The sequence below is a fragment of the Capra hircus genome, chromosome 9, assembly GCF_001704415.2.
Source record: "Capra hircus breed San Clemente chromosome 9, ASM170441v1, whole genome shotgun sequence".
NCBI classification, from domain to species: domain Eukaryota; kingdom Metazoa; phylum Chordata; class Mammalia; order Artiodactyla; family Bovidae; genus Capra; species Capra hircus.
In genome coordinates, this window is record NC_030816.1 from 89,206,052 (window position 1) to 89,233,638 (window position 27,587).

The 27,587-nt window shown below is 56.0% G+C and overlaps 1 protein-coding gene across 1 annotated transcript; it reads right to left on the bottom strand.

Annotated features, from left to right (window-relative positions):
- On the bottom strand, window positions 7,559–26,019 carry RNASET2 (ribonuclease T2). Its single transcript, XM_018053463.1, has 10 exons — window positions 25,900–26,019; window positions 25,542–25,707; window positions 22,691–22,751; window positions 20,967–21,022; window positions 19,452–19,509; window positions 17,935–18,005; window positions 13,601–13,714; window positions 12,095–12,143; window positions 10,703–10,777; window positions 7,559–9,979 (listed from the first exon to the last, which is right to left on the bottom strand). Exons 2-10 carry the CDS (start codon window positions 25,616–25,618, stop codon window positions 9,797–9,799), a joined length of 744 nt encoding a protein of 247 aa, XP_017908952.1. The 5' UTR covers window positions 25,619–25,707; window positions 25,900–26,019; the 3' UTR covers window positions 7,559–9,796.

Below are 27,587 nucleotides of genomic sequence, written 5' to 3' on the forward strand. Positions count from 1 at the left end.
AGGTCATCCCCACTTGGGCCTTGGAAACAAGGCCACAGGTCACGTGGGGCACTGACATCACAAAGGTTAAGGAGGCGTTGACACGGCTGTAGAACGACCCCCTTTTCTGCAAAGGGATGGGGCTCGGAGCGCTGTGTCACCTGCCACTCTGGTCCCACCAGGGCAGGTGGGCAGCCGCGTCCAAGCCGGAACACAGCCACGTCCAGGGAATGCTGACAGCACGGACACTCGGGGCAGGAGGGCGTGGGGACGAGGGCTTGGCGGAGGACTGGGCCGCTCCCCCGACCACCAGGCCCACAGCTTGTGCCAGACGCAGTCTAAGCCCTTCATCCCTGCCGCGCCTGCCCGCGTCCGCTTCACAGCGAGGCAAGCGAGTTGGGGACACGGTACCTCTGGGATGCGGGCCAGGTTCTCTGTCTCTCTCGGACCCTCACGAGCCCGGGCCCCTGCCCTGGGCTTGTTGCTGCTCTTACCCGCCCGGCCCCGTCTGCGCTGCTGGCTCGACACTGCCTCTTCATCGCTGTCTCGGCGGTTGTGAGTGGACGTGGGTCTGGGTCCTGGATGTAGACCCCAGCCCTACATCTCCCTGACCAGAGGAGTGTGAGGCAGAGGGGGGACTGCCGGGCCCCCTGGGAAGGCTGGAGTGGGGTCACCCAGGCTGTGAGGCTGCGCTGCCCGGGGTCCCCTGCTGGTGCTTCTTCTCACTTGCCACCGGGCGGAGACGTCACCCAGGACCCTGTGAAGATGCAGGCTCAGACCTGCAGGTCTACGTGCGGCCTGAGACTCTGCATTTCCAGCCAGAGCGAGGCCCACCCTGGAGCGACAGGACCTCCAGGAGCTCTTTTCACATCCTTTAACGTGAGATGAGTGCCCTGCTCTGCTCCCCACGAGGGCTGCTCGGAGGGCCCGCTGTGTAACAGCAGCAGGCAGTGCGGAGTCACAAAGTGCTGCACACGCCTCAGTGATGTGTTGCTGGAGGGCACGCCTGGGTCCCTGCCGTCAGTCCCCCGAGGAATCAGAGAAGCTGACAGCAGGGACTGGCTGGCCGCCAGGGAGGAAACCACGCAGACGGCAGGAGCCGGAGGGGAGGAGGCACCTGCGAGACGCGACTCCCAGCTGACGGAGCCCTCGTAAGCACCCCACAGGGCAGGACGATGCCGGTGAGTCCCGGGTGAGCCGCTTGGCAGGGGTGAGATTTCAGGATGAAACAGGCGTGTCACTTGGGGTCTCTCCCTTGCTTCTTCAAGGCTGTAACGTCAAATGGGTGTCAGAGCCCCTGAACACCTGCCCACAGGTTCCAGGCAAGGAAGCAATGCCTAGAATCAGCTAGGCCTCCTGGTCTACCCAGCCACGTGGCTCCGAGTGACCACACAGCCGGCAGGGAGCAGCAGGGGCAGGACCAGGACCCGGTGGAAGGATGCAAGGGCATTCAGTGTGCTGACTGTCTGGGGGGGAAACGCCACATTCTAGGCTTAGCCCAGCTAGATGTACGCATTGCCCTCGGGTCACAGGTCCCCACGCTGAGATGAAAATGCCTGGCTCATGGCTCTGAGTTTCCATGTCCTGGTGCCTCCTCCCTCTGCTCCAGCCTCAGCTGGGGGAGGCCCCAGGCTGAGCCAGGCTTCCATGGAGGTGACCGCCTTGGAGCGCTCGGCTCTGGACGCCTGCGAGAGCACCTTATATAACGCCCGCTGCAGAGGGGCAAGGACGCCCGGTGGCCTTGACCTTCTGAGAGTCTTCGGGGAGGTCTGGACAGAGATTGGATTCTGTTCTGTTCTGGAAGCCACAGGGATGGGAAGGGGGTCTCTCTCCTCAAGGAATGAGATGGAGTGTGGACACAGAGAGACAGGTGGCGGGGAGACGTCGCTGTGGCCGGGGATGGCCCCTCCGCCTCACGTGGGAGCTTTTGGGTGTCGCCTCCTTGGAGGAGGAGCAGGAAGATGGAGGGGCTGGGCTTCTGCTCACGTATGTCTGCAGTCCTGGGCTCACTGCCCCTCACCGGAGCAGGCCGCTTGGTGAACCACTGTTGAAGAGATGAATTAAGAAGCGAAAACCACACTGGGTGGGAAGTGCAGAGTGGCCGAGGGCAGGGAGACAGGGAGACAGACTCTCCCCGGGAAACATGCATCACCGTGAGCAACGCGCCACAGCGCCCATCACGGAAGCCTAGACCACCCCACGTGGACACCCCACGCCTCTCCCGCCGCTGAGCTCCCGTGTCCTTTTCTTTAGGACAGACGGACGCTGGTAAGATAACTCACCCAGGAATCAGCTGGGTGTCCCAGCAACTCTCAGCTCCACAGTTTCTGGACGGACCTTTCCCACGGCCACTCAGTCATTCCCAACAGAAGGTGCCCTGGCCCCGGACACCTGCCCGCAGGTGTCCTGCCTGGCGGCCACACTCTCCCCGCCTAGCCCTGGACACCCGCCAGCCCACAGTCACTCTCTCTCCCCCTGCTCCGCCGGCTCCTTGAACGGCTCAGATCCCCCGCCATGGACAGCCATCCACCCCAGCGCCGGGTCCAGTCCCGCCCGGCCTGAGCCCCCCGAGCCCCCCACGCCTGGGCCTCCTGTCTCCCCCTCATCACCTCACCTCTGTGTCTCCTGGTCCCCGAGAGGCTGCCAGCCCCACCTCCCGCCGGGCATCCCACCACCCAGCTGTCTCTGCAGGCTGTGTCCAGGAGGATGGCAAGCCCTCAGGCTGGAAACCTGGCTTGGATGACACCAGTCTCTGCTGAAACCCCAGGACCGCCCGCGCCCAATCAGGGCCTCTGGTCCCCACTCCGCCACTCACACTTCTCGCCCTGCCCTCGGTGACCTCCTCTGTACCTCTCACTCTGTGTTGCTGCCCCACCTCTCAGCCGGTCACGGAGGCCCCACCTTGCTCCTCCGGCACCCTCCCAACCAGCTCACACGCCGCCGGCATCGTCTGTACCGTGGAGGGCGTTTCTCACTCCCGGCCTGTGCAGCCCGGACATTTCTCCTGAATGCACTATTTACCCAAACACGTGTTAAGCTCCTAGAAGTCTGGGACCGTGTCCGTGTCTTATTGTCCCTTGTACCCTTTCCAGTCCTTTAAGATGACAGCCTACTAAATTATTTTATCATGAGAATACTATGAAGCATTCCTTGGACATATCAGGGCAAAAATATCTTTGATTCAATAAACAAAGGGTTCAAAGAGGCAGATCACAGGTCTCTCTGCAGTTAGTAAGATTCTGTAAAGATAACATCATTGCCGGTTAAGGTGGACACAGATGTTTAGATGGGGCCTGTTTGCTTGGAGCCTCTTCTGCTTCATTCGTCCTGTGGTTCAACACGGAGCCCCGGGCAGCCACCCCCAGGTGGAGAAGCGCAGGCACGGGGCCTCTTTCCACACCCGCCCCTTGCCCACTGAGTGGCCCACAGGGCCTTGGCGGTGGGGAGGACACTGAAGTCAAGGATGGGTCTGAGTGGCGGGCTGGGCACGGCCTTGGAGGGCCTCCGGCGTGTTGCAGGTTCCCTGTTTTCCCTCTCAAGACTCACAAATACAGCAGCCCCTCCTCCGACCGGCGTCTCACTGGGGCAAAACCATCAGAAGATGACACCCAGTGGGCACTGACGTCCACCGTGCTGAAACACAGAATTCTTTATTCCCAGAAATTCTCCCTGCGCCTCCTGCTCACAGGGGCCCCTGTGCTCCACTAGAGAGGGGATGGGGGAGGCTTGAAGACCAACTCTGTCTGCTGCCTGACACCTTTGGGGGAGACAGCACCGGCTGAGACGTGTGTGCAAGGTGTCAACCCTCCCCGACACAGAGCCGCCCTCGGCTGGACACTCTGCGGGCTTCGCCGGCCGACCTGAGCGTGTCTGAGGCAGAGCTGTGAGTGCGGCGACGGGCGCTCTCTCCTGCCAGATCAAGGACCTTTCTCTCCCTCCTGCTCTCCCAGAAGGGACCGCCTGCTCCTCCAGCCTTCCCTGGACCCTGAACCGGTTCCCACCCGCCTCTCACAGACGCTTCCAGAGCCGCGTCTGTCCAGCCCGAGGAGGCCCATCTCGCAAAAGCGCCCTGGTCCCGCGAGCCGTGTTAGCACCGGAGCAGGAGGTGCGGCAGCTCAAGCTATTCACACAGGTGTTATCACAGCTTCGCAGAGCCCCGCACTAGAGACGCCCTCCCAGCCACAGGAAGGGGCACTCCCTGGACTCGGGGCTCGCCGACCTTAGCTGTGTCGCTGGGCTGGACCTCAGCTCGCCGGGGACACACCTGAGACGGCGTGCGGTCACTTCACCCCTTAGCCACGGTGGGGACTGTCTTCTGGGCGGGAGCACACGGCAGGTAACTGGGGTAGGATTACTGAGCTTCCCGTTAGAACACTTCCGCTGCTGAACGTGCATCCTCCTCTTCCGTCTTATGCTCACAGTTCGTGTCTTCCGTAAGAATTTCAGTACAACAACCGGCACGTGCCTGGACGGCATGGACTGTAACACTGCACCCCGATGCTTGCCAAGGCCTAAGACTTCCCTCCCTCTCGTTCCCCGCTCTTCCCTCTGAAGTGCTGGGGATCCAGTGATGAGGACTTGTAGGGGGGAGGGGATGGGGGGACCACCAAGGCCCAGCCTGGGGTGCCGACGATCGTGTAGGGGCAGCATCAGGGTCAGGAGGTGGAGCGATCATACAAGCAAAGATGCTGAGTGTCACAGGAGCTGGGTTTGTGGACATCAGAGAAAGTTACAACATGGAAAAGGAGAAAGCCACCGTAAGCTCTCCAGCGTTCAACTGGAATCGGAAGTGTCGGTGTGAACTCATGATTTGCAATACATACGGATCAATACTGAAGCTGAAGTTCCAATACTTTGGCCACCTGATGTGAAGAGCCAACTCATTTGAAAAGACCCTGATGCTGGGAAAGATTGAAGGTGGGAGGAGAAGGTGACGACAGGATGAGATGGTTGGATGGCATCACCAACTCGGTGGACATGAGTTTGGGTAAACTCCGGGAGTTGGTGATGGACAGGGAGGCCTGGCGTGCTGCAATCCATGGGGTCACAGAGAGTCGGACATGACTGAGTGACTGAACTGAACTGAACTGGATCAGTACAGAAACATGCACAGATGCCAACAGTAGAAAGGCACTTTTTCTTTCGAGGTAAGGCTGGTTCCGGCAGTGGAAAGCGTGACGTGACGTTTTGTCACACGAGGCTCAGGGCAAAGGGGCCACGTGGAGGACAGAGCCCAGCCAACAGTGCAGTGACTGAGCTGGGCCCCAGGTCAGACTAGACCTGCGGCTGCGGTTTCAGTTGCTCAAGCTAATTAACTCCCTTCATTTTAAAGAGAGCGTCCACGTCTGTTGCTGTTATTTGTAACTGTAAGGGCCACAACTGATAAGCATCCATGCATACCAAGCTTCTGTGATGGTACACACTTGTGTTTATGTTGTTGAGACAGGAACGTGAAGTAAACACCTATAAACGAGACCAGGGATTACTAGCACTCTCGAGAGCTAAGATTTTCACACTTCAGTAATCTACATCTCAGACCTCGCCCCTGCAGTCGGGGGCACCCCACCGTCCCCCACCCCCAAATCACCAGGTTTACCGGTGCTGTCATAGACTAGATCCCCAGTTACAGCAACATGAGTCATGTCCATCGACTTAAACGGAGCGCCCACGCAGGGAGACACACAGTGCTCTGGGTGTGCGCGCCGAGCCCCTCAGGTGCGTCCGTCTCTTGCGACCCCACGGACTGCAGCCCGCCAGGCTCCTCTGTCCATGAGGTTTCCCAGGCAGGAATACTGGAGTGGGTCACCATTTCCTACTCCAGGGGACCTTCCCGACCCAGGGACTGGACCCTCGTTTCTTTCATCTTCTGCATTGACAGGCAGGTTCTTTCCCACTGAGCCACCTGGGAAACCCGTCCTGGATGGGACACTCAAATATTTCTTGATGTGGCCATTTTCAGTCTGAGAAAACAATCCAGGTGGCGTTCAAGCCTCTGACTGAGGGGGCACGGTACGCCTGAGTATGGGGAGCGTGGTGGACATGGGCTGAATTTCTGCTCTCAGCTGCTAGGTGGCCACTGATGAACGTGGTCATCTTTGATCCACTGCTGTCTTTCCGGGATTCTTGGACTTACTAAATACCTACCATGTCCAAGCTGTCAGGTCACCGTGGCTGCAGGAGGGCCTCACAGCTCCTGAGGGGAGGTGGGGGAGGGGCTGATGTACCCCAGTAACCATATCACCGTGGCAGCAGGAGGAGCTCACATCTCCTGGGGGGGGGGCGGGGGGGCTGGGCGTGGAGGGCCAGACATGCCCCAGTAGGCAGGAGGGCAGAACAAGTGGTGACTGGACCCTCCCCCCACCTCCCCCCCAGCTGTGCTGGTCGACATCTTTGCTGGTAAAAATGAGTCTGTGATACTCTGTGGACTCGGCATCAAAAATGAATAGGAAAAGTTATTGTACAATTTCTTCCGTAAAAAAGGGATTACGAATGCCTGACAGCTGCACAGGTGTGAAAAGTTCCAGGCAAACCTGCGCAGTCACTGCCGTTCCACAGCTTCTAAACCTACACACGCCAACCCTCTAAGTTCCAGGCAAACCTGCGCAGTCACTGCCGTTCCACAGCTTCTAAACCTACACACGCCAACCCTCTAACAGCCTCCCCACGTCGAGCCTGGGATGCTAATCCTTTCTGTCGGCAGTAAATGCAAGACTCATCATGCTGTTGCTCAGTTGCTAAGCCTTGCCCCACAGCCTTCCCTGTCCTGCACTATCTCCCAGTTTGCTCAGACTCATGTCCATCCAGTCAGTGATGCCATCCATCTCGTCCCACCGTCCCCTTCTCCTCCTGCCTTCGATCTTTCCCAGCATCAGGGTCTTTTCCATTGGGTTGGCTCTTCGCATCAGGTGGCCAAAGTATTGGAGCTTCAGCTTTAGCATCAGTCCTTCCAATGAGTATTCAGGGTTGATTTCCTTCAGGACTGACTAGTTTGATCTCCCTGCACTCCGAGGGACTCTCAAGAGTCTTGCCCAGCACCACAGATTGAAACATCGGTTCTTGGGCACTCGGTCTTCTTCCTGATCCAACTCTCACATCCGTACGTGACTCCTGGAAAAACCAGAGCTTTGACTACACTCATTATAGTCACTCAGAAAAACAGAATTTCCGTCACAAAATTTATGTAAAATTGCAGCATTTCTCACTGTTTAAGGTTTTGTCAGGACAAGGAAACCCTAGTTACTGCCACCTCCCCTCTACAGGAAACAGCTCACCCCATAGACAGCACAATAGATTCATCTTTCTACAGAAGCACCAAAGTTTATTTAAAACCTGGGACTGTGTCCTGCTAATTTCATTTCCTGAGCCAGAGCTTTCCAGGGAAAGTTTCTTATGCTCACTGAAGGGTTTTTCAGCCCGCTGCAGTGATGAATTTAGCCAACAGAGTTAAATTGCGCAAAAACATTTACAGTACAATTTCAATTGCCTTAGGACCTGGATCAAATTTTCATTCCTGGTTGAGAGTTCACAAAACACCCAGAAGGATAAAACAGACAATTAGACCACGTGTTGTGTCCTTGTCTGGGCAGGATGCAAGCTGACAAGCTCCACAGAGGTCCAGGACACGCACGTGTCTCTTCCCTCAGCAGTCTGATCGTGCATTCTCGTGATGGCTAGAGGACACTGGTTTGGAGCTAACGCCCCTGCGGATGCTCCGGGGACTCCAGCAGCACAGGTGCCTCTACAGGTGGAGGGGAACCACGAGGGCCTGCACACAGCCGCTGCTTAGCGCCTGTGGGCCTCTCACACCCGCCTCCCGGCTGTTCTCACACAGGCCTGCTGCCGCCCTGGGCTTCTGGTCCATCTGCTCCCACCACCGGGAAGGTTCTTCCTCCATGGATTGCAACCTCATTTCCTTCAGGTCCTCGTTCAAAATCACACTCAGTGACGCCTTCGCAGAACACCCTGGCTCCCTCCCTGGGGTTCGGGCTCTGGACAGAGACTTCCATTCCTCTGCGGCCACCCGCAGCCCATCGCCTGACACTTACCGGCCTGGACTCAGGTTATCAGCCATGTCATCACTGCTGATCCTGTGCTCGAGGCCACACAGAAATGTTAATAAAAGGCCACAAGCATTGACTGGACGATGATCCTGTTAGGAATTGCTAAGCCTGCTCCTGATTTTATCCCATTCGGGCCACATCCGAAATCTTAGGACCGTCGACATTTCGCTTCCCTTCACTCTGGAGCTGCCCTTCACTGTTACACCATCCTGCTCAGGTTTCAGCCTACCCTCCAGACATGCTCAGACTGTATAGTAATAAACGTTATTTTATTAGAAAAATTATAGCCTATTTAAAAAGCACGCAGGCAGATTTTAGAAAGACTGGTGTCCGAGGAATATCAGCAGACCACTGCTTTTCTTGATTCTCCAAAGCTATAAAATAAATTCAATTCAAATGTGAAGCTTTATTTAAATTTACCAGTTCATCTGGAAATAATGAAGTAGAAACCCTTGCCTTGAGCCATGTATTTGCAAAATGAGTCAGAAGAAACAACAGCCGCCTTTTGAACGTCTCTCCAGGGGACAGAGGCTCGCCACAGGGAGGCCCCGGCTGGCTGAGGAGGCGTCCAGCCGGCCTGGGCGCAGATGAAGCCTCTGCCACGCTTCCTCCTTCCCCTTCGCTTAAGAGCCAGACGCAAATGAGCAGAGGGAGAAGCAGATGCCCTCAGCGGCAGGGCAACAGGGAAACTCAGGAGACAGGTGGGCGGACCGCGGCGCGTGTGAGCCTGGGGCACAGGGAGCCCGGCAGAGGCCGCGTGTGGCCCCAGCCTGGACGTGGAGAGCAGAGTGACCCTCCCTCCCTTAGGGAAAGAGACGGGCCAAAATCTGACTCGGATTCCCGACGCACCGCTCGGCTCCCTCTGGACGAAGCTTCATCCGTCGCTGAGCACGTCTGTCTGCAGAGCTGCCTGAGCCTGGACGCGCTTCATCGCTGAGAGGGGCCCCGCCTCCAGGCAGCACCTCAGGGGACAAAGACCTGCCCCCAGGGGCCTCAGTCCCAGCATCTGAGGACTGATGCCGCCTTCCTGGGGAAGAAGTGGGAGCTGCTGGACTGCCTGCCCTGCGGGACTTCTAGTCTGCAGGGAGCAGCACCTATGCCGTGGGGGTGTGGGCTGGCACTTGGCACACACCCAGATTCCCCCACGCCCACCCCCTACGCACACACAGAGCATCTCGCCTGCCAGCACCAGGGCCCTCAGGGGACACTGGGTCATCCTCACCAGCCCCCCAAGGGAGATACTGGCAGGTGACCGCAGAACAGGAGCCAACAGCCCTGAGGCCCAAGGCAGAGACTCCCTCTAGCACCGCGCTACCCCTCCCTGCACCCCCCCACCCCCACCCCCGCCATCCATTTGCAGCCTGGGCTCCTGCTGGAGGGCTGGTCCTGACGGCCCCCAACGTGTCCTCAGAGCTGAGAGACACAAGGGTGAGTTCTCCTGAGTCTGTACCATCAGCCCAAGTGGGCCTGCCTTATTTTCCAAGGAGGTCGCAGAGATTGCCAAAGAAGAGAAAAAGGAAACCAGAGCTTCACTCCAACCACAAGGCAGCCAAGAGGCGGGGATACCCCCTCCCTTTCGGTGCACCCCCTGCACACCCCACCTTTACAGGGACCACAAGACTCAGCTCCCAGACATGAGGTGCAAAGCAGGACAAACAGAATAGGCTCGGGGGAAGGCGGCTGTGAGTTGCTTTTTAAAAAGCAGTAGTCTGTCAATTTCTCTTGCTTTTCAAAGTGGAGATTTACAAACCGCGGCATCAGAGTTTGGTCTCGTTGAGCGGAGGGTATAGGACGGGGCCGTCCTCACAGACATGCAGGCCCAAGTTCGGCCAAGCTTCCTGCCTACGGGCCGCCGGCTCCGCAGCATGCGAGCAGTTCCACAGCTGCAGGTCCTTGGAGAAGCACAGCTCTATCTGCCCGAGGAGCTGCACCTCCTGACCCTGAAGGGAAGAGCGAACATGCCTCAGAAGGCAGGCTGGAGCATCACAGTGGTTCAAAGAAGACAGAATACAGGGATCTGGACCTGGGATCCGGGCTCCAGGAGCGGGACCCCCGCTTCAGAGCTGAACTGGGGCCAGGGCCCAGAGGGGCGGCTGCGGCCACCTCCAGCCCCGCCCCGAGCCAGCCTGGACATGGCCGGGGAGGAGACCCCACTTTCAGCTTGGACAAAGGTGCGAGCAGACACGCCCCCACACACCATGCCTGCATCACAATCGACGAACAGGTAAACGGCACCCTATCGCTAAATGAATTTAAGACTTCAGCAGCTGACAGAGGAAAGCACAACTCATCTGGAAGTTGGACGGGAAATGACAGCTGACAGGACTAACAACGTAAACGCTGCGTGACATGCCCACAGGGCCCCGTCCCTGCCTCACCGCCTTCCGGAACAGGAGCCCCGCTGTGAGGCAGCAGCTGCCAGAACGGCAGCCTGCCCAGCACGGTGTCAAACAACAGCCTGTTATTTCAAAGCACACACACACACACACACACACACACACACACACACGTGGACATACACCATTTGTACACCTGCACACACACACCCCCACCCCCAACACAACTCTGCCCCTGGGAACTCCACGGTGAGCACGCGCTCTCAGAAGACTGCACGGGTCGTCTTGGTAGAGACAGAGGGGATGACAGAGCATAGCACATCTGACCTTTTCTAGCAGAAAACACTGGACTTTGGGCACGACTTTGTACACGCTGACAAGTGCATCTCTGATGTCCGACACCTGAAATCGGATAAACTGCATTAGAAATGAAATGTCAGCAGAGCAAACAAACCGTTCTGTTGTGGTCAGAAGTGACACTGGTTTACACTCGTGTGGATGCAAACTTCCGACAGCGGCGTGCTCTCCCCAGAGCGCCCCTGGCTCATGGACACAGCTCGGAGACACTGGGGATGAACTGCCCCAGCCCCGGGCCCTGAAGGAGACGGAGCAGCCCCGTAGGTCCCCCTCCAGACCGGAGTCCACACAAGCGGCACTACGTGGGTCTCCCTTCCCTTCTCGGCCCTGATCCAGGGCCAGCATGCCGGGTACAAAAGCAGAAGCTCTCCTGCCAGGAGACGAGAGGGCAGGCCCTGCCTATGCTGACGCCACGCCTCGTGCCTCCAGCACAGAGAAGGAGCTCAGAAAACACGCGCTGTGGCTGTTGCTCTGGCTTGGAATTGAAGTCTGTTCTCTGAACGTCACGTTCTGGGCAAGAAAATTCCACTTATCCACTTAAATGTGAGTCAAGGCGATACTGAAGGGGACCGCAAATGCCCTGCCTCCTGGGCAGATGGACAGAGGGCAGCCTGCAGTCCATCTGGAAGGGCACTGCTCCGCCCGTCCCTACTCTCCAAGGATGGAGACGCACATGCTGACTTAGTCACACCAGGTCACCAGACTGAGGGTTCGGGACCCGCCGAGGCACCGGAACTCAGAATTGCTGAAGACAGCGACTTTTGGGTGTTTCCACATTCATATATGGAACAAACACAAAAACTGTCTCCAGAGTGGGGTCAGCTGACTCACACTGTAAGGGCCCGAGAGCAGAGGCTTCAGGCCCGGGCGGGTAGTGACCGCTGCCTGGGGGCCAGGCCGTCCACCCACAACTGCGCTCACACCAGGGTGAGCCCTTCTGTACAGGCCACCTGCCAACAGGCTCTGCCGGGTTCCAATTTCTACACTTTTATCATGAAACAAAGCACAATTACATCATAAAAACAAATCTTCATTTTCTTCTTCAGGTTCATAGAACTGTGCTATCCAACTGCACATTCTATTAATACCAGCCTCTTAAGAGGCTGGAACACACTCCTCACTAGGAGACCACTCCAAAACCTGCTCCAAAATCATGTTTCACTAGCCTTGAGTTTACACAAAATATACAGGAAGATAAAATTTAAATGAAATCTATTTAGAAACGTAATAGTCAAGTGGGAGTGCCTGGTTTGGGTTCTTTGAAGCCAGAGTAGAGCTCACGGCTGAGGTGACACCTGATTGTGGCTGGGCGTCCCCAGTCAGCGGATACACATTTGATAAGAAGCCAGAAGCAAGACTCACCTGGTAGTAGTGATCGGTAGATGGTTCTATCCCCAATTTTTGGAGCATGCTAAATTTTAAAGCAAAAAAAAAAAAAAAGAAAGCTGTATAACGAAGGTCCAATTTCCTTTCTTGTTACTATCACATTTCATAATACAAATGAAGACCCTCTTAAAGGGAAGTGTGCAGTTTCACTACCTGGGGCCGTAAGTACAGGCAACACAGGCGTGGCACTCAGGCTGCCCGACCTCCCCTCACCCGTGGGCACACGAGGGCCTCATCTGGGCCCCTTTCCAGCACCAGAACCTCTCAGCACCAGTCCGGGTGGCTGCCACCAACTGGAGTGGGCACCACATAACCACCTACCCGCCATGCCTGTCCTAAAGGACAGCTAGCAGCTGATTCTGGATTCTAGGCTTATCCTAACAACCCCAGATTAGATCAATCTTTAAAATACTTTGAATGTCTTGAATCACTTTCTAAAGCACGTGGTTTTAACCTGCTCTTTGTGACCCCATGGACTGTAGCCCTCCAGGCTCCTCTGTCCATGAGATTCTCCAGGCAAGAACACTGGAGTGGCTTGCGATGCCCTCCTCCAGGAGATCTTCCCTACCCAGGGACTGAATCTGTGTCTCATGTCTCCTGAACAGCAGGCGGGTCCCTCCCACTGTGCCGCCTGGGAAGCCCAGTGGTTTATAACACAGAGCAAAAGAGAAAGGATGTGTTTTGACGCCTTAGCTTTAATTTTGTGAGCACTGAGATTTTTTATTTTCCTTGGAGAAGCTGGGAGACTCTATGACTTCTCTACAGCGGTTCTACATAGTTCCCATCAGACACTCAGTGGGCAGGAGCGCCCTTCCTCGGCAGGTCCCGGGGAACACACTCCAGGGAGGCCAAGACTCAGCCTGTCCACCCCCGTGGGCCTGGCTGACGCTCCAGGGGTCCCAGAATTCAGCAACTCTGCACTTGCGCATGTGTATGGAAAGCCACGCAGATTCAGGAAGGGTAGCCAGGAGGTCCTTAGTAAGTAGTTGTTGGCTGAAGGGACGTATTATTCAAATATTTGACCTTGAAACTTTCAGCGTAAGCACATACTCTCCTTTTCCTGCTGGATTCAATAAAACCTGGGCTGCAGAGTCGGCCAGACTCACGCTGCTTATGAGCCAGGACTGTGAGGTCTGTGCTGGTGAACGGGGGGCACCTTCCTCCCCGGAGTCTGATAAGAGGGAGGTGCCCGGGGGGTCTCCCGCACGGGCGACTTCTCCCAGGACCTGTGTGATGAGTCCCTTGAGTCTCTGAGTCCACTCCATGCAGTCAGGCCCCCAGGGGTCTGGAAAGGCTCATGGGAGGAGGTGTATGTTTCTCAGCACGACTCCGCTGCCTGGTTCCCGGGACCATGGTACCTGAGCCAGGGATGCTGCGCTGGGCAACTCGCAGCCCCGTTCATCCCCAGGACTAGGGTGTGGGTGTGCAGTGACTTGGGAGAGTGGGGTGTGGGAGGGGAGCCTACAGGCCTGGGTGTCCCACCTGGTCAGGGCCAGCGCCTTGAACAGATCCAGGCTCTTGCCAAAGTACTTCCTCTGGGAATTGAGGGCATCCAGCTGGGCGGCACAGGTCCCATGCTTCTTCCACTCATGGCTCCTGTAAGGGTGTGTTTAAAAAAAAAAGCAAAACTCTGGTTAAAAGGTAATCTTGGAGAAGGAAATGGCAACCACTCCAGTACTCTTGCCTGGAAAATCCCATGGACGGAGGAGCCTGGTGGGCTACAGTCCACGGCATCGCAAAGAGTCGGACACGACTGAGCGACTTCACTTTCCACTTTAAAAGGCAACGACACCACCTCCCAATAAGCCACCCGCACGGCTGCTCGTGCAGGGCATCCGGGCAGGAGGCAGACTGTCGTTTTCACAAAGCGGGAAGGACAGACGTCCTCCTCTCAGCACAGGCCCCAGGCCCCGCCGGGCCCAGTCGAGCACCACCAGCCCTCGTCAGTTTTCTCCAGGCCTTCCTCCGCCAGGCGGCTCCAACTCGCTTCTGAGATTAACAACAAACCCAACTGAGAAAGACACGATCACCGTTGTTCAGGCTTCACAGGATGACATGGCTCCGGGTGTCCTCCCGGGGAGCCCCGGCTGGACGGCAGGGGGCGTGATGGGCGCGGCTGGACGGCCACGCCTCAGCCACTGGCGAGAAAAGGCAGGCTCACGCATCACCAGCACGGCCTGAGCCGGTTCCCCGAGCTCACTGCAGTGTAGACGTCATCTACAGAGGCGACTGCACGGAAGCGGCAGCCCAGCCAAATGCCCACAAACAAGCAGTGATTTGTACTGAAGAAAAACACCACTACTGATAATAAATGCTCGTGTTTTACCGAAAATTAAACCGGGTGGCTCGGTGGTAAAGAATCCACCTCCCAGTGCAGGAGACATGGGTTCAATCCATGGGTCAGGAAGATCCTCTGGAGAAGGGAATGGCAACCCACTCTAGTATTCCTGCCTGGAGAATTCCACGGACAGAGCACAGGCAGGTTACAGGCCGTGGGGTCGAAAGAGAGTCAGACACGACTGACCACACATGCACGCAAAGGTTTGCAAAACGTTCACCCCTCTTCACTCGAGCCTCACAATGCCGCAAAGTGAAGACGTGACTGCTGGCGTACAAGTGGGGACACCGAGGCTCACAGGGGCCAGTGAGCAGCCCGGCTCCACGGCCGCCCAGCCAGGCAAGCCCGGCCTGCCTCAGCCCATGCTCGGGGCCCTTCCAATGCCCCACGCTGTCAACCAATCAACTGCCAAACACGGATTACACCCGCCTTTAGGATGACTGACGACTTGTCAGTTCAGAAGCTAACCATGGTTAGCATGGAATGCCACACGGGCATCAGCTTTATCAACGATTAATTCACAAAGATTTAATAGACAGTCACTCAAGCACTCAGAAGGCACCTAGATGCAGTCTCACAGAAGCACAACGTAAACATCACCGAGTCCTCGGTAGCATCACCAGGGAGTAGTCCTGAGCGAGGGCAACGGCTGTGAGCTACCAGTCTCCTGGGCCCAGGAAAACCATGAAAGGGAAAAACGAAGGTGAAAGTCGCTCAGTCGGGTCTGACTCTTTACGACCCCATGGACTACACAGGCCGTGGAATTCTCCAGGACAGAATACTGGAGTGGGTATCCCTTCTCCAGCAGATCTTCCTGACCCAGGAATCAAACCAGGGTCTCCTGCATTGCACGCGGATTCTTTATGAGCTGAGCCCCAAGAAAACCATGAAGAGATATTAATAACATGAATAATCAACTTTCTTCATCTACAATAGCACCTACAGTGAATTATTTCTTAACTTTCTAAATTCTATGAAGTAGAAAAAGGAGACTCTTTTCAACTAGCTGAACGTGAAACTGAATTATGGGGGCCTCAGTTTCTGCACAACAGGGACAGTCATTCCAGAATCTTCCACAGAAGGAGCTGGAGAAGTCAGGGGCGGAAGCAGTCACACATGCCCAAACCGCTCCTAGCCTGTAATAGTCAAGAAACGTCCACTGTTGTTTCCAGAGCAAGTTAACTCAACAGATGTTAGAGATGACCAAACTCTCGTTCTTTTTCTTGTTGTTTAGATGCTCGGCCGTGCCCAACTCTTTGCAACCCCATGGACGGGAGCCCACCAGGTTCCTCTGTTCATGGGATTCTCCAGGGCAGGAATACTGGAGTGGGGAGCCATTTCCTCCTCCAGGGGAATCTTCCCACCCCAGGGGTCAAACCCACATCTCGTGCATTAGCAGGCTGATTCTTTACCACTTAACCTGCTGGGAAGTCCTTTTTCTTATAAGAATCAGAAACCAATAACACCCCTATTTTGCAGATGGTCATGTACACGTATTTTTCAGGATGGCTGGTTCTGTTAACAGATTTAATCTTAGGGAACTATCTTGAGCACCAGCCGATACCAGGACCCTCTCCTCTGCATACACGATTCCCATTTGAGATTAAAGAGACAAGTTTTCTGACATAAGCCTCCCCCTTAAGGACAGGAGAGGCCAGGACACCTCTGTGGACATTTGATCCAAGATAGCAAGGCGACCTGGGCAATAGCCACCCTCAGGCAATAACCAGTGAGTCGGTAAGCACCCGGCCACATGAGCACCATCTCCACATCCAAAGGCACGAACGCTACCTGCGTCATTTAGAACAAGCTTCTAAGTGCATCCTTTAAACACCCAACCTGAAAGGTGCATCGTTTTGCCCTTATTAGAACACAAACCCAAGTGTGTGCTCTGCCCACACCACCTCATCAGACGCTGAAGGACTCGCCCCACCGAAGGCCGTCTTTGTGTTACGTGTGTGCGTGTTAGTTGCTCCGTCCTGTCCGACTCTGCAACCCCCTGGACTGTGGCCCGCCAGGCTCCTCTGTCCATGGGGTGCTCCAGACAAGAACACCGGGGTGGGTTGCCATGCTCTCCTCCAGGGGACCTTCCCGACCCAGGGATCACGCCTGTGTCTCTTTTTGCTCCTACACTGGCAGGCAGGTTCTTTACCACTGTGCCACCTGGGCAGATGCCTTGTCTATGTTTAGTGGTATGTTTTTAAGCTTTGGCAAAAACCTGCCTGATTCTACCTGGAATATTCTAACTACTGAAACCTCTTCTGTTTACTTAGTCACCGAAGAGTTTTTATTTTTAAGTACACCATGAAGTGCTCAAAGTTTTTTTTATTGTTTTTCACTATTTCAACCCATGTAGGCCACAGTCTGTTCTGAAACCACTTTCCAGACCTCAGGTCGCTCAGAGCCAGTACTGGAGACGTGGACTGTTCGTCTCCCAAACTTTTACAGCCTCCGGACCCAGAGCCGTGAGTGAACCACCTCCCAGCCACACACCCTCGAGTGAACTCGCAATCCGAACACCCATGAGCCAGGAGGACAGAGGTCACTGTCACTCTGCTTTGTTTCAAAAAGCTCTTCTCCAAAATTTAACTCCTCCAAAAGATTCTTGAGAGTCCCTTGGACTGCAAGGAGATCCAACCAGTCCATCCTAAAGGAGATCAGTCCTGAGTGTTCACTGGAAGGACTGATGCTGAAGCTGAAACTCCAGTACTTTGGCCACCTCATGCAAAGAGTTGACTCATTGGAAAAGACCCTGATGCTGGGAGGGATTGGGGGCAGGAGGAGAAGGGGACGACCGAGGATGAGATGGCTGGATGGCATCACCGACTCGATGGACATGAGTTTGAGTGAACTCCGGGAGATGGTGATGGACAGGGAGGCCTGGCATGCTGCAGTCCATGGGGTTGCAAAGAGTCAGACACGACTGAGCGACTGAACTGAACTGAACTGAACTGACTGAAGAGTCTACACAAATATACTTCCAAGTTAAGTGAATCACTTTGGCCAAAACCTGATTCACTGTGAGATGAATTATAAATTGCCATCCTGCAGTGAGGGAGGGCTTCTCAGGTGGCGTCAGTGGTAAAGAATCCACCTGCCAATGCAGGAGACCCGGGTTTAACCTCTGGGTCCAGAAGATCCCCTGCAGGAGGCCATGGCAACCCACTCCAGTATTCTTGCCTGCAGAATCCCACGGACAGAGGAGCCTGGCGGGCCACAGTCCACAGAGTCACAAAGAGTCGGACACAATCGAAGTGACTTAGCATGCACACAAAATGAAAGATAAAATGGATTAAAAAGCAAGTTTTCAGAGTCACTTCCCCTCGCCCTCATTCCTTATCCACTGCAGGACCGCTCCAAAGAGGGTGCGGCACACGCGAGGCTGCTCCAGCTCCGCAGCCTCAGGACCCCTGTTCCCGCGGTCCCACCTCACACCTGGGCTGTGGGGCCCGAGACGGGCCTGGGGACGCAGACTCACCAGAACTGGTGGCTGTAGTTGGACGGATGCAGCAGATCGGGCCAGTACCTCCTCATGTCTGGCAAAAGGTCCTGCACGTAAAGACAGCAATGATAATAAATCCACGTGAGGCTTGACAACTCAAACCTAGAAGGCAGACCTGATAAACGGACACATTAAAAAAAAGCAAACAAAACTGAGCTCTGCGAGTTAATAACACTCAGGTGAGTGAAATGGCTCAGTGCATTTTGCACGACCTGCTTCTTCAGACACACGTAAAAGTGAAGGCTGGGGAATCGTGAAAGCGTGTGTGAAAATATACGCTCTGACGGTGAACGGCTAGACAGATCATGTCCACCCACACAAGGGAGTATTATTCAGCATTAAAAAACCCCACAAAAGTATCAAGCCACGACACTGGCTTCCTTCTCTCCAGCTTGAATGTTTCCAAAGACTACGTCTGCGTCTTACTCAGACACACAAGCCTTAAGCAGCACACAGGACTCAGGAACCCTGCCCGGGCCCACGGCTCACCCCCAGCCACGCCGGCTTTCTCCCAGCTGCTTCAGAGCTCCGTCCTACCCCGGGGCCTCTGCACAGGCTGCTGCCTCTCCTGTCTCTGGTTAAGCTGGATCCCAGCTCACCACTACCTCCTCTGGAGAGCTGGGCCTAGGCCTGCCGTCCTCAGCTCTGACTACCCTCCCCTCCAGGCACCCAGAGGGGACGTCTGTCCCTGCTCCTGGCTGCAGGCAGGGGGGGCTGGAGACCACACCTGGTTCTGCCCGGCCCCTGGCACAGTGCCCGATGCGCTCTTGGCATGAGAACCTGTGACTGGTTTGGACGCGATTACCTCGTCCTTCTGGGGGCCGTGCAGTCCTGGGAAGGGCCCACAATTCTGGCAAATCCCAAGTCTGCTCCACGTTTTCAGAGAGGTCTCAGGAACTCGCAGACCCTGCCTGATAAGTCCAGGTACGAAGTCACAAGTCCCTGACAGTTGACCATCACACACGAGGGGTTGTCAGCATCCCATGGAAAGCTGCGCTCACGTGTGTGTGTGTGCATGTGTGTGTGTGTGTGGCTGCTACCAGCTCTTGTAACCGCAGCGCCCAGAGTTACTCTGCAATACAAGTCTTTGTCCTGGAAAGGCCCATCCTCTCTTCCCCTGCTCACTGGCCCCACTGAGAAGCCCACCCACAGCCAGAAAGAACGCCCTGGGGGCTACGGCAGTCCTGCATGCCAGGGCGGTACACACGCCTGAGCTCATGCCCAGCGGGCAGGGGGCTCAGACTAGGAGCCATGGGCCGCAGGCTAGAGCCAGGGCCGGCCTGCTCAACCCTGCCGCCCCTCACACATCGCTGCAGCCCATCGGGCCCAGGGCAGAGGACTTACTGAGACACAGCTCATCCTTAATCCACAGGGCTGCTTTAGATGCCCATAAACGCTGGTGAACACACTTTAAACACAGCTTTGAGGGCACACCTGGAGGAGGAGCGAACCTTTTGGGGACTCTGCGGTGGGAACACTATTAAAGTTAGTACCTTGATCTCCTTTGGATTAAAGGGCCAGGATCGGTTACACACTTCACTTTTATCGGGCCTTGAAATTAGAGTTGAAAAAATAAAGAGAAATTAGTCTTGGTCTGGCTGGTTCCAAAGGGCATGAGAAAACACTCGAGTTGTGGTCTGGAGAGAACGGAAGAGCGTGAGTCACGCTTGGGCACAAGCGGGCACTACTGGAGTTCCCTTCAAAGCAGAAAGTCGTTCCAAACTTCAGGCGCAGTGCAAACAGGCTTTCCTGCACAGGAAGCGGACAGACAGCCCAGCAGGAGGCGACCCAGAGCTGGGCCAGTGGAGATGCCTGGCCAGGTTCTGGCGCTTCCCTGGTGGTGTCTGCAGTGCAGGAGACCCAGGTTCGATCCCTGCATTGGGAAGATACCCTGGAGAAAGCCATGGGAACCCACTCCAGTATCCTTGCCTGGAGAATACCATGAACGGAGGAGCGTGGCGGGCTACAGTCCACAGGGTTGCAAAGAGTTGGACACAACTGAGCGACCAACACTTTTTGAGTTACTTGCAAATCTCCACTCAACAAGCTCAGCATGAGAACTGAAAGAGGTTCCACCTCTTTAAAGGTGATGAGGGTCATGGATACAAGGTACGTGTCGTGCTCAGGACGTGCCTGGTGACGACTCAAGGCCGGCTGCGGGAATGTCCAGGGTACGTGTCCCTCCACTTGTGCCTCATCCTGTCCTCATGCGCCCAATTCTGGACGGGTCCACGCTCCATCTCCACGTGCAGCTTAGATCACGAGGGACCAAACCTGCTTTCTCCAGCCTGGCCCAGCCCCTAAAACTAGCCCAGTTCCCCACAGAGCTGGGTGCCGTCCCTCCAGCTGGAGGGCGGCCGAAGGCACTAGCGAAGTCACAGAAAACCAGAGGTGGGATGAGGCCCGGTCCTCAGGCCCCTGTTTAACCAGCAGTCCACTGACCCTGTCCCTGAGGGACACCAGGGCCAGCAGGAGCCAGGACTGCCTGCCTCTCAAGGGAGGGGGAGAGCCGGTCGCTCCCTCTGGACAAACAAACGCACACGGTTTGATGTCCTGAATACATGCACACACCACAAAAAAAAAAAAAAAAAAAAAAAAACTAAACAGGCTGCAGGCAAACCCAGAAGAAAAAATCTGGGTGTCTGTGAAGTGTGTATACTATGGATACAAATCACATATGTATAACATACATACATTTATTTTTATGCATTTACTTATTGGTTCCAAAAGAAGAAAATGAGAAAATTAAAATTCAGTGATTGAAAATGTACCCAGAACCCCTAAATGCATATTTAAGCTGGACTGTTATCGTCCCACCAAAACAGAACTCAAGGACAGCAGAAGGCAGGTCATGTTAGGAAGACTAACGGTGTTTCTCAACAAGCTTCTGGCCTGCTGAGTAAACTCCTAAGAAATCTCCAGCATACACGTCTGCACAGAGTGAAGCCAGAACCCCAGGTTAGCCAGCTTCTGGGGCTGCTCAAGTTTGAAATGCAGGAAGTACTTGCCATAGTCCGTGTATGGTCCAGTAATTCGGAGGGTCTTTGCAGTGGCTCTCAACTTCCTATGAAGAAAAGACAGGGGACAAGTGGTTTCTTGTTTATTAAATACACTCAGCATCCTTCCTTTCTTTTGACAAACATCAATGAAATCCTAACACCAAATAAATTTGGTGATAATTTACGATAAACAATGTTCATGAGGGTACCACATGGGGTGGGGGCTGGATGTTTTATTTGAAAAAGGTGAACCAAAAATTTGGAAAACAGAATTTAACAGCTATTTTTTTAATGTGCCTGAAAATTAAGTCTATCTGATGGATGCACTCATAGTTCAGTGCAGTTCAGTCGCTCAGTCGTGTCCGACTCTGCGACCCCGTGAACCGCAGCACGCCAGGCCTCCCCGTCCATCACCAGCTCAGTCGTGTCCGACTCTCTGCGACCCCATGAGTCGCAGCACGCCAGGCCTCCCCGTCCATCACCAGCTCAGTCGTGTCCGACTCTCTGCGACCCCATGAGTCGCAGCACGCCAGGCCTCCCTGTCCATCACCAACTCCTGGAGTTCACTCAGACTCACGTCCATCGAGCCCGTGATGCCATCCAACCATCTCATCCTCTGTCGTCCCCTTCTCCTCCTGCCCCCAATCCCTCCCAGCATCAGAGTCTTTTCCAATGAGTCAACTCTTCGCATGAGGTGGCCAAAGTACTGGAGTTTCAGCTTTAGCATCATTCCTTCCAAAGAAATCCCAGGGTTGATCTCCTTCAGAATGGACTGGTTGGATCTCCTTGCAGTCCAAGGGACTCTCAAGAGTCTTCTCCAACACCATAGTTACCCATGAATAATTTTCTTGTCATGCAATCAAAAACTGGGAACCAGAGGCTGACATGGCACCCAGGCGCATTCAGATCTGTTCAGGCACCAGGTTCAAATGCAATAATGCAATAATAAGCACTGAGAATCTGGAGCCAACAGAAACGCAAGAGAGTCAAATAATTAACTCATGGAGTCACTTTACAGGAACCTCCAACTTGTTTCGCTAAAATGGATCTTTTCCGAAATAAATAACCATTAAGAAACACACCTCGACTATCAGGTAGTGGCATCAGAACTTGGGCCCAGTGCCCGCAGTGAACACGTTGGGTGTGGTGAGGAGCCGGCTCACCCGCAAGCCCTCCTGCTTAAACCCCTTCTGATGTGGGAGGCGCTTCTCCGTATGGCTGGTCTGGAAATGAGGGCAGGCCTGGTTTAGGTGACGGCAATATCTGACGTCAGAAGGCTCAGACTAGGGGGCAGAGGGCAGGATGACCAACCATGCCCTGCTCCCATCCCCAAGGAAACACAGTCCAAAGCAGTCAGGCTTTCCCGAGGCACGAGGCAGTAGAGGGCAAAGCCAAGCGCCCACGGGGCCTTTTCTACCCCAGCTCTTCACCTAGTGTCTTGGATGAGCCTTTGGTGGGGGGGAAATTGGGGTCAAGGTGCAGCTTTCCAAGGGGGCATGAGCCAAGGGCCCCTGAGCAGAGGACAGACCTGCTCTGGCATCTGTGACGCCACCTGGTTCTCAGGGCAGGGCCCCTGGCCCCTCACGCAGGGCCTCTTGGAGGCACGGTCTCAGCTTGGGAGAGCTCAGCCTCGAGGGGCGGGTGGGCCAGGGGCTTGGTCAGTGAGAGGCGCTGGGGAGGAGCCTGCACGGGACCTCCTCTCCGTGGGCGTCACCGGTCCCCGTAGAACTCACCTGGCACACGGTCGCAGGCCAGTGGTGAACCATGATTAGTTTGCTCCACTCAAGGTCATCACTGTAAAAAGACAAGAGCTTACTCTATAACTTGAGTTACAGAAAAATTAATTCATCCATCGATCATTCAATAAACACTGAATGCCAGCTGCAGGCCAGGGGCTGCTGCTGCTGCGGGGAGGGGTCTGCGTCCCCAGGCTCTGCTGTGGGCAGGAGTGGGTGGCCGGGTCCCCAGGCTCTGCTGCTGCTGCGGGGAGGGGTCTGTGTCCCCAGGCGCTGCTGTGGGCAGGAATGCGCAGCCGGGTCCCCAGGCGCTGCTGTCGGCGGGGAGGGGCTCGCTGAGAGGACTGGGGGGCCGATTGCAGCGCCAGCCAGTGAGGGAGACAATGACTACGGCGACTGAGAAAACACAGGCGACACGGCCCAGGGACAAGGGTAACAGGCCTGTCCGGTGGGGTGCGTGCTTCGTGCTTAGTCATGTCCGACTCTGGACAAGACTGGAGTGGGTTGTCATTTCCTTCTCCAGGGGATCTTCCCGACCCAGGGATCGAACCCACGTCTCTGGCACCTCCCGCACTGGCAGGAAGACTGTTCACCACTGTGCCACCTGGGAAGCCTGGCAGGTGGGGAGGGGGTTGGGATTCTGGACCAGGCAGCCGGGAAGGCTCTGCAGTGAAGGGCTGCTCAGAACGCCCCTTTCTCCTCAGAGGCTCAGGCGGGACAGATACAGACCAACGAGCCCTTAGCAGCACGTGCAACACCCACAAGCCTAGAAACACAGTGGCTCCTATAGCTCGTCGGGCCACAGAACAGCGCCCAGGGCTGCACAGGGCTTGGCACCACCCCAGCCACTGGGATCTTGTTCTCTGCAGGATGCGTGACTTGGGAGCCTAAGGACTTCTTCCAATGCCCCCATGAAACCCATCTGACCCTGAGACGTTCCATAAGGGGCTGTGGAGTAGCATTCATCCATCCCTCAGCAGAAGCCCTTCCACCAGGCTGGCAAGGCTTGGCACACACAGAGATGGGGGCAGAAAGGCTGGCCTGTGGAAATACTCACTTTCCAGATGGAAAACATCAGTAGCAACAGGGCATATAACTCAAGCAGGCATGTCATTCAGGATAGATGAAATTTTATTTTATTAGGATAGATGAAATTTTAGAAGAAGCAAAAGCCAAACAGAAACAAGTTCTTACATAACAGTTTTGTAAATAACTGAGTACTGTTTAATAAGCAGAGAATTCACAATATTTGAAAACTTTTCTCAGACTGAACTAATGAGCACGTGCTGAGTACAAGAGAAAAAAGAGGGCATGGGTGTCAGTGCTGGGAGAAGTGCGGCTGCTGCTGCTGAGTCGCCTCAGTCGCGTCCGACTCTGTGCGACCCCAGAGACGGCAGCCCACCAGGCTCCCCCGTCCCTGGGAGCCTCCAGGCAAGAACACTGGAGTGGGCTGCCATTTCCTTCTCCAATGCGTGAAAGTGAAAAGGGAAAGTGAAGTCGCCCAGTTGTGTCCGACTCTTAGCGACCCCATGGACTGTAGAAGTGCTTTTTTCCCCTCAGTATGAAAACCTTATTTCACAAAGGCGGAAACCGAGGCTGGAAGAGTAGGCAGAGATTAGGAAAACTAGACCAGTTTATCAATAAAACTCAAGACTCAACAATGCCTGTAATACAATTACCACATACCACCCCGGCTAAAGAGTGCTGTGAGCCTGAGAGAGATCCTCTCCAATCAGTGGAGACGCTGACTGCGCTGTAGAGAGAAAAGCCTCCCAACCAGAGGCAGGGGGCCTGGGAAAACCCCGCTGACCCGTGAGGCCCTCAGGCTCTGAGTCACCCTCGTGGTCTCGAACCCCTGCCTTGCTCGCCAATTATTTCAGTTGCGCATGACAAGTATGCCAGACACGTGGACTAAGTTACGTAACTGGGTATGTGAACACGTTTGCGTCTCTGGAAGTCCACAACTTGCAGTCCCCCTATGGAGGGGGCCTGCTGCATTGATCACTGTAGGCCAGGTGTGGCTCGGAGCACGGTCCGTACTTTCACTGATGCCTCCTGGCACTGGCGCTAGGAGGCAGGTGCCATCACTCTGGGGACTTCGGGCTGAACGACCTTGGAGGAGGGCTCTGGATCACACATCTGGATGTGAGCCAGCAGTTCACACTCAGTCCGCACTCCACACTACCTTTCTGGTGAACCGCTCTTAACTTGAGGGCAAGGCTTAGTTATTTAATGCAGCCCGTTTTCAGAAAATAACACTTTCTTGGAAAACTGAAATTTAATGTTACCTTTTAAAGTAAATGATAAAACAACAACGATGGTTCATTAAAAACGAAAACTGAACTTTTCCCACTCCTGTAAGTGAAGTATGAACTCCTTCTATTAACAAGATCATTATCCAAATAAAAGAGAAGAAAATTCAAATCTGGTACTCAGATCTCTGTCTCCTCTACAGAAGTATAATGCGAATCCTCTCCCAGAGCCCCTGTTTACTCCTAATTCGTCGGGTGCATAGGAAAGAATGGAAAGAGGGAACGAGGGGGAGGGAAGGGAGGGCGAGAGAAAGAAACTAGGAAAGAGGAACCACGACCCCTTCACCAGGATCGCACCGACCCTGGTCGGAATGCGCGCGTGCGCCGTCCCTAGAGCCGCTCGCAAGTTCGGGCGCCCGGGTCCACCCCCGTTTCCCCGCAGACCCGCGCCCCGCGCACCGCCAGCAGCTCACCTCCTCCAGAGCCCGCGCGCGCCGCCCCGGAGCCACCCCGAAGCTCGGGCACCCGTGTCCCCCTACCCCGCCTATCCCCCGTTCCCCTGCAGACCCGCGCCCCGCGCCCCTTCGGCGGCTCACCTCCTCCAGAGCCCGTGCGCGCCGCCCAAACAGCTCAGCGCCAGGCACAAGGCGCCCAGGAAGGCCGGGGAAGTCATCCGCCGCACCCGGGAGGACCCCGCGGGGTCGCCAAGGCTCAGTCTCCCGAGGGCGCAAGGCCGCGTCCGGCGCCAGGCCCTGCGCTTCCCTGAAAAAGGAACAGACGTCGCTAAGCTGACCGTGCGCCGGGCCGGCGGCCGGCGAGCAGGGCGGCTAACCCCAGCCCACCGCCGAGCCCCGCTGCGGAGGCCCGGAGGCCCGGGAGCCCGGATCCCCGCAACACAGTGGACTCGCACCCCGCCCACCGACCACCCGGAACCTCGGGGCCCTGCCGCCTCACCAGGTCCGCCAGGCGCACACGGCCACCGGTCCGCTAGCACCGCGACCCTCGCTACCCCGCGAAGCCCGCTGCCCGAGCCTCTTCCAGCGCATTTCCGCCCAGATGCCCCAACGCCACGCCCAGCCCGGGCCACGCCCCCGTTCCGGCCACGCCCCCGGCCCGAGACACGCCCCCAGGCTCAGCCACGGCCTGGGCCCCCAACGCCACGCCCCTGGCCCGGGCCACGCCCCTGGGCGACAGGCGGGCGCCGGGCTGCCGAGAAGCCCAGGAGAAGCCCGACGCCACGCCCCTTCTGGAGGACACGCCTCGCCCAGAGGGCACGCCCCGCCCCCGGCCTGTCCGTCTTCGGCTTAGGCTCTTTGACCGCGCTTCGCTTTCGGGCTAGTTCCTGCCTGCCTTCGGCCCAGACCCGGGAGGTCGACTTGAAAGACCGGGAGACGGGGCTTTCGGGGCCCAGCAGTTAGTCCGTCAAGGTGTGTGACAGGCGTGCGGAGACAGCGCCGTGGGGCCGCAGGAAAGGGCTGGGAGAAGGCTGCTCCCTCGAGGCCGGGTTGTATTCAAGGAGCTGGGACCCTGGAGACCCAGGCAGGCGGAGAGATTCGTGTCGCGTGTCCTCCCCACCACAGGGCCCCTTAGGGGCAGCCCCTGACCCCAGACAGTCCTGTCTGTCCAGCCCCAAGACCGCACAGGGCACCCCTAGGTAACCCCATTCGCTTCCATTTCTCTCTGCCCCATTCCCATGATCTCCACCGTTTGCAGCTCTTCTGGGACAGGAGCAGCAGGACCTTTGGAGCTAAGCCTGCCGCCGGGACCATCAGCCTTCCTTGAGATCAGACAAATAGAAAATCAAGGCTGTGACTGCACCTACCACCAGCCAGCCAGCCAGCGTCCTTAGTCCTAAGAACCGGGAGATGAAGACCCACAAGGCAGAGGGAGAGAGGCAGGCAGGAAGCTGGTGGAGGAGCCAGCAGACTCCCAAATGACGACCTTCCTGCCGCTGCCGCCTGCAGCTCAGGCCTGTAGCCCACCTTCCTTCCTCAGGAGCTACATCCTCAGAGATGGCCAGGGACCTCCTAACCGCAGACAGTGATTGGTCCCAGTCCTCTGTGGCTCTGTCCACCTTCTCTCTCCACTCTGCTGCCAAGTGGTCAAACCACGCGGGGCCGCGGGAGGCCCTCCCAGCCACGGTAACGTTTCCATGTCCCTCATTTCTTGCTTGTAGCTGAAGCTCCAGCCTCCTAGACCTTCCCTGAGCTCCAAAGGGCAGATTCAGGCAGTCACCAGGGACCTGAGGGAGTGCAGAACAAAGGGAAAGCAGTCGAGAAACAGCAGGGCAGTGATAAAGCAGTCCTAGCCCTGCCTCAAGGGCTAAGGCTAAGGCTAAGTCGCGTCAGTCGTGTCCGACTCTGTGTGACCCCACAGACGGCAGCCCACCAGGCTCCCCTGTCCCTGGGATTCTCCAGGCAAGAACACTGGAGTGGGTTGCCATTTCCTTCTCCAATGCATGAAAATGAAAAGTGAAGTTGCTCAGTCATGTTTGACCCTCAGCGACCCCATGGACTGCAGCCTTCCAGGCTCCTCCATCCATGAGATTTTCCAGGCAAGAGTACTGTATATATTGTTGCAGGAATTAAGGCCCCCACCCAGGTGGAGGATGGTAACTTCAGGCTGAGCACAAAATCCTTGGT

Bases quoted from the DNA above. Each gene is read 5' to 3' on its own strand.
- RNASET2 (XM_018053463.1), bottom strand. From the start codon at position 25,618: ATGACTTCCCCGGCCTTCCTGGGCGCCTTGTGCCTGGCGCTGAGCTGT. The intron at 18,006-19,451 runs GTACTAACTTTA...CTTTACGTGCAG, and splicing joins TTAATCCAAAGGAGATCAAG to GACCTTTTGCCAGACATGAG. The intron at 9,980-10,702 runs GTCAGATGTGCT...TCTTCCCTTCAG, and splicing joins AGTGTTTTCTGCTAGAAAAG to GGTCAGGAGGTGCAGCTCCT.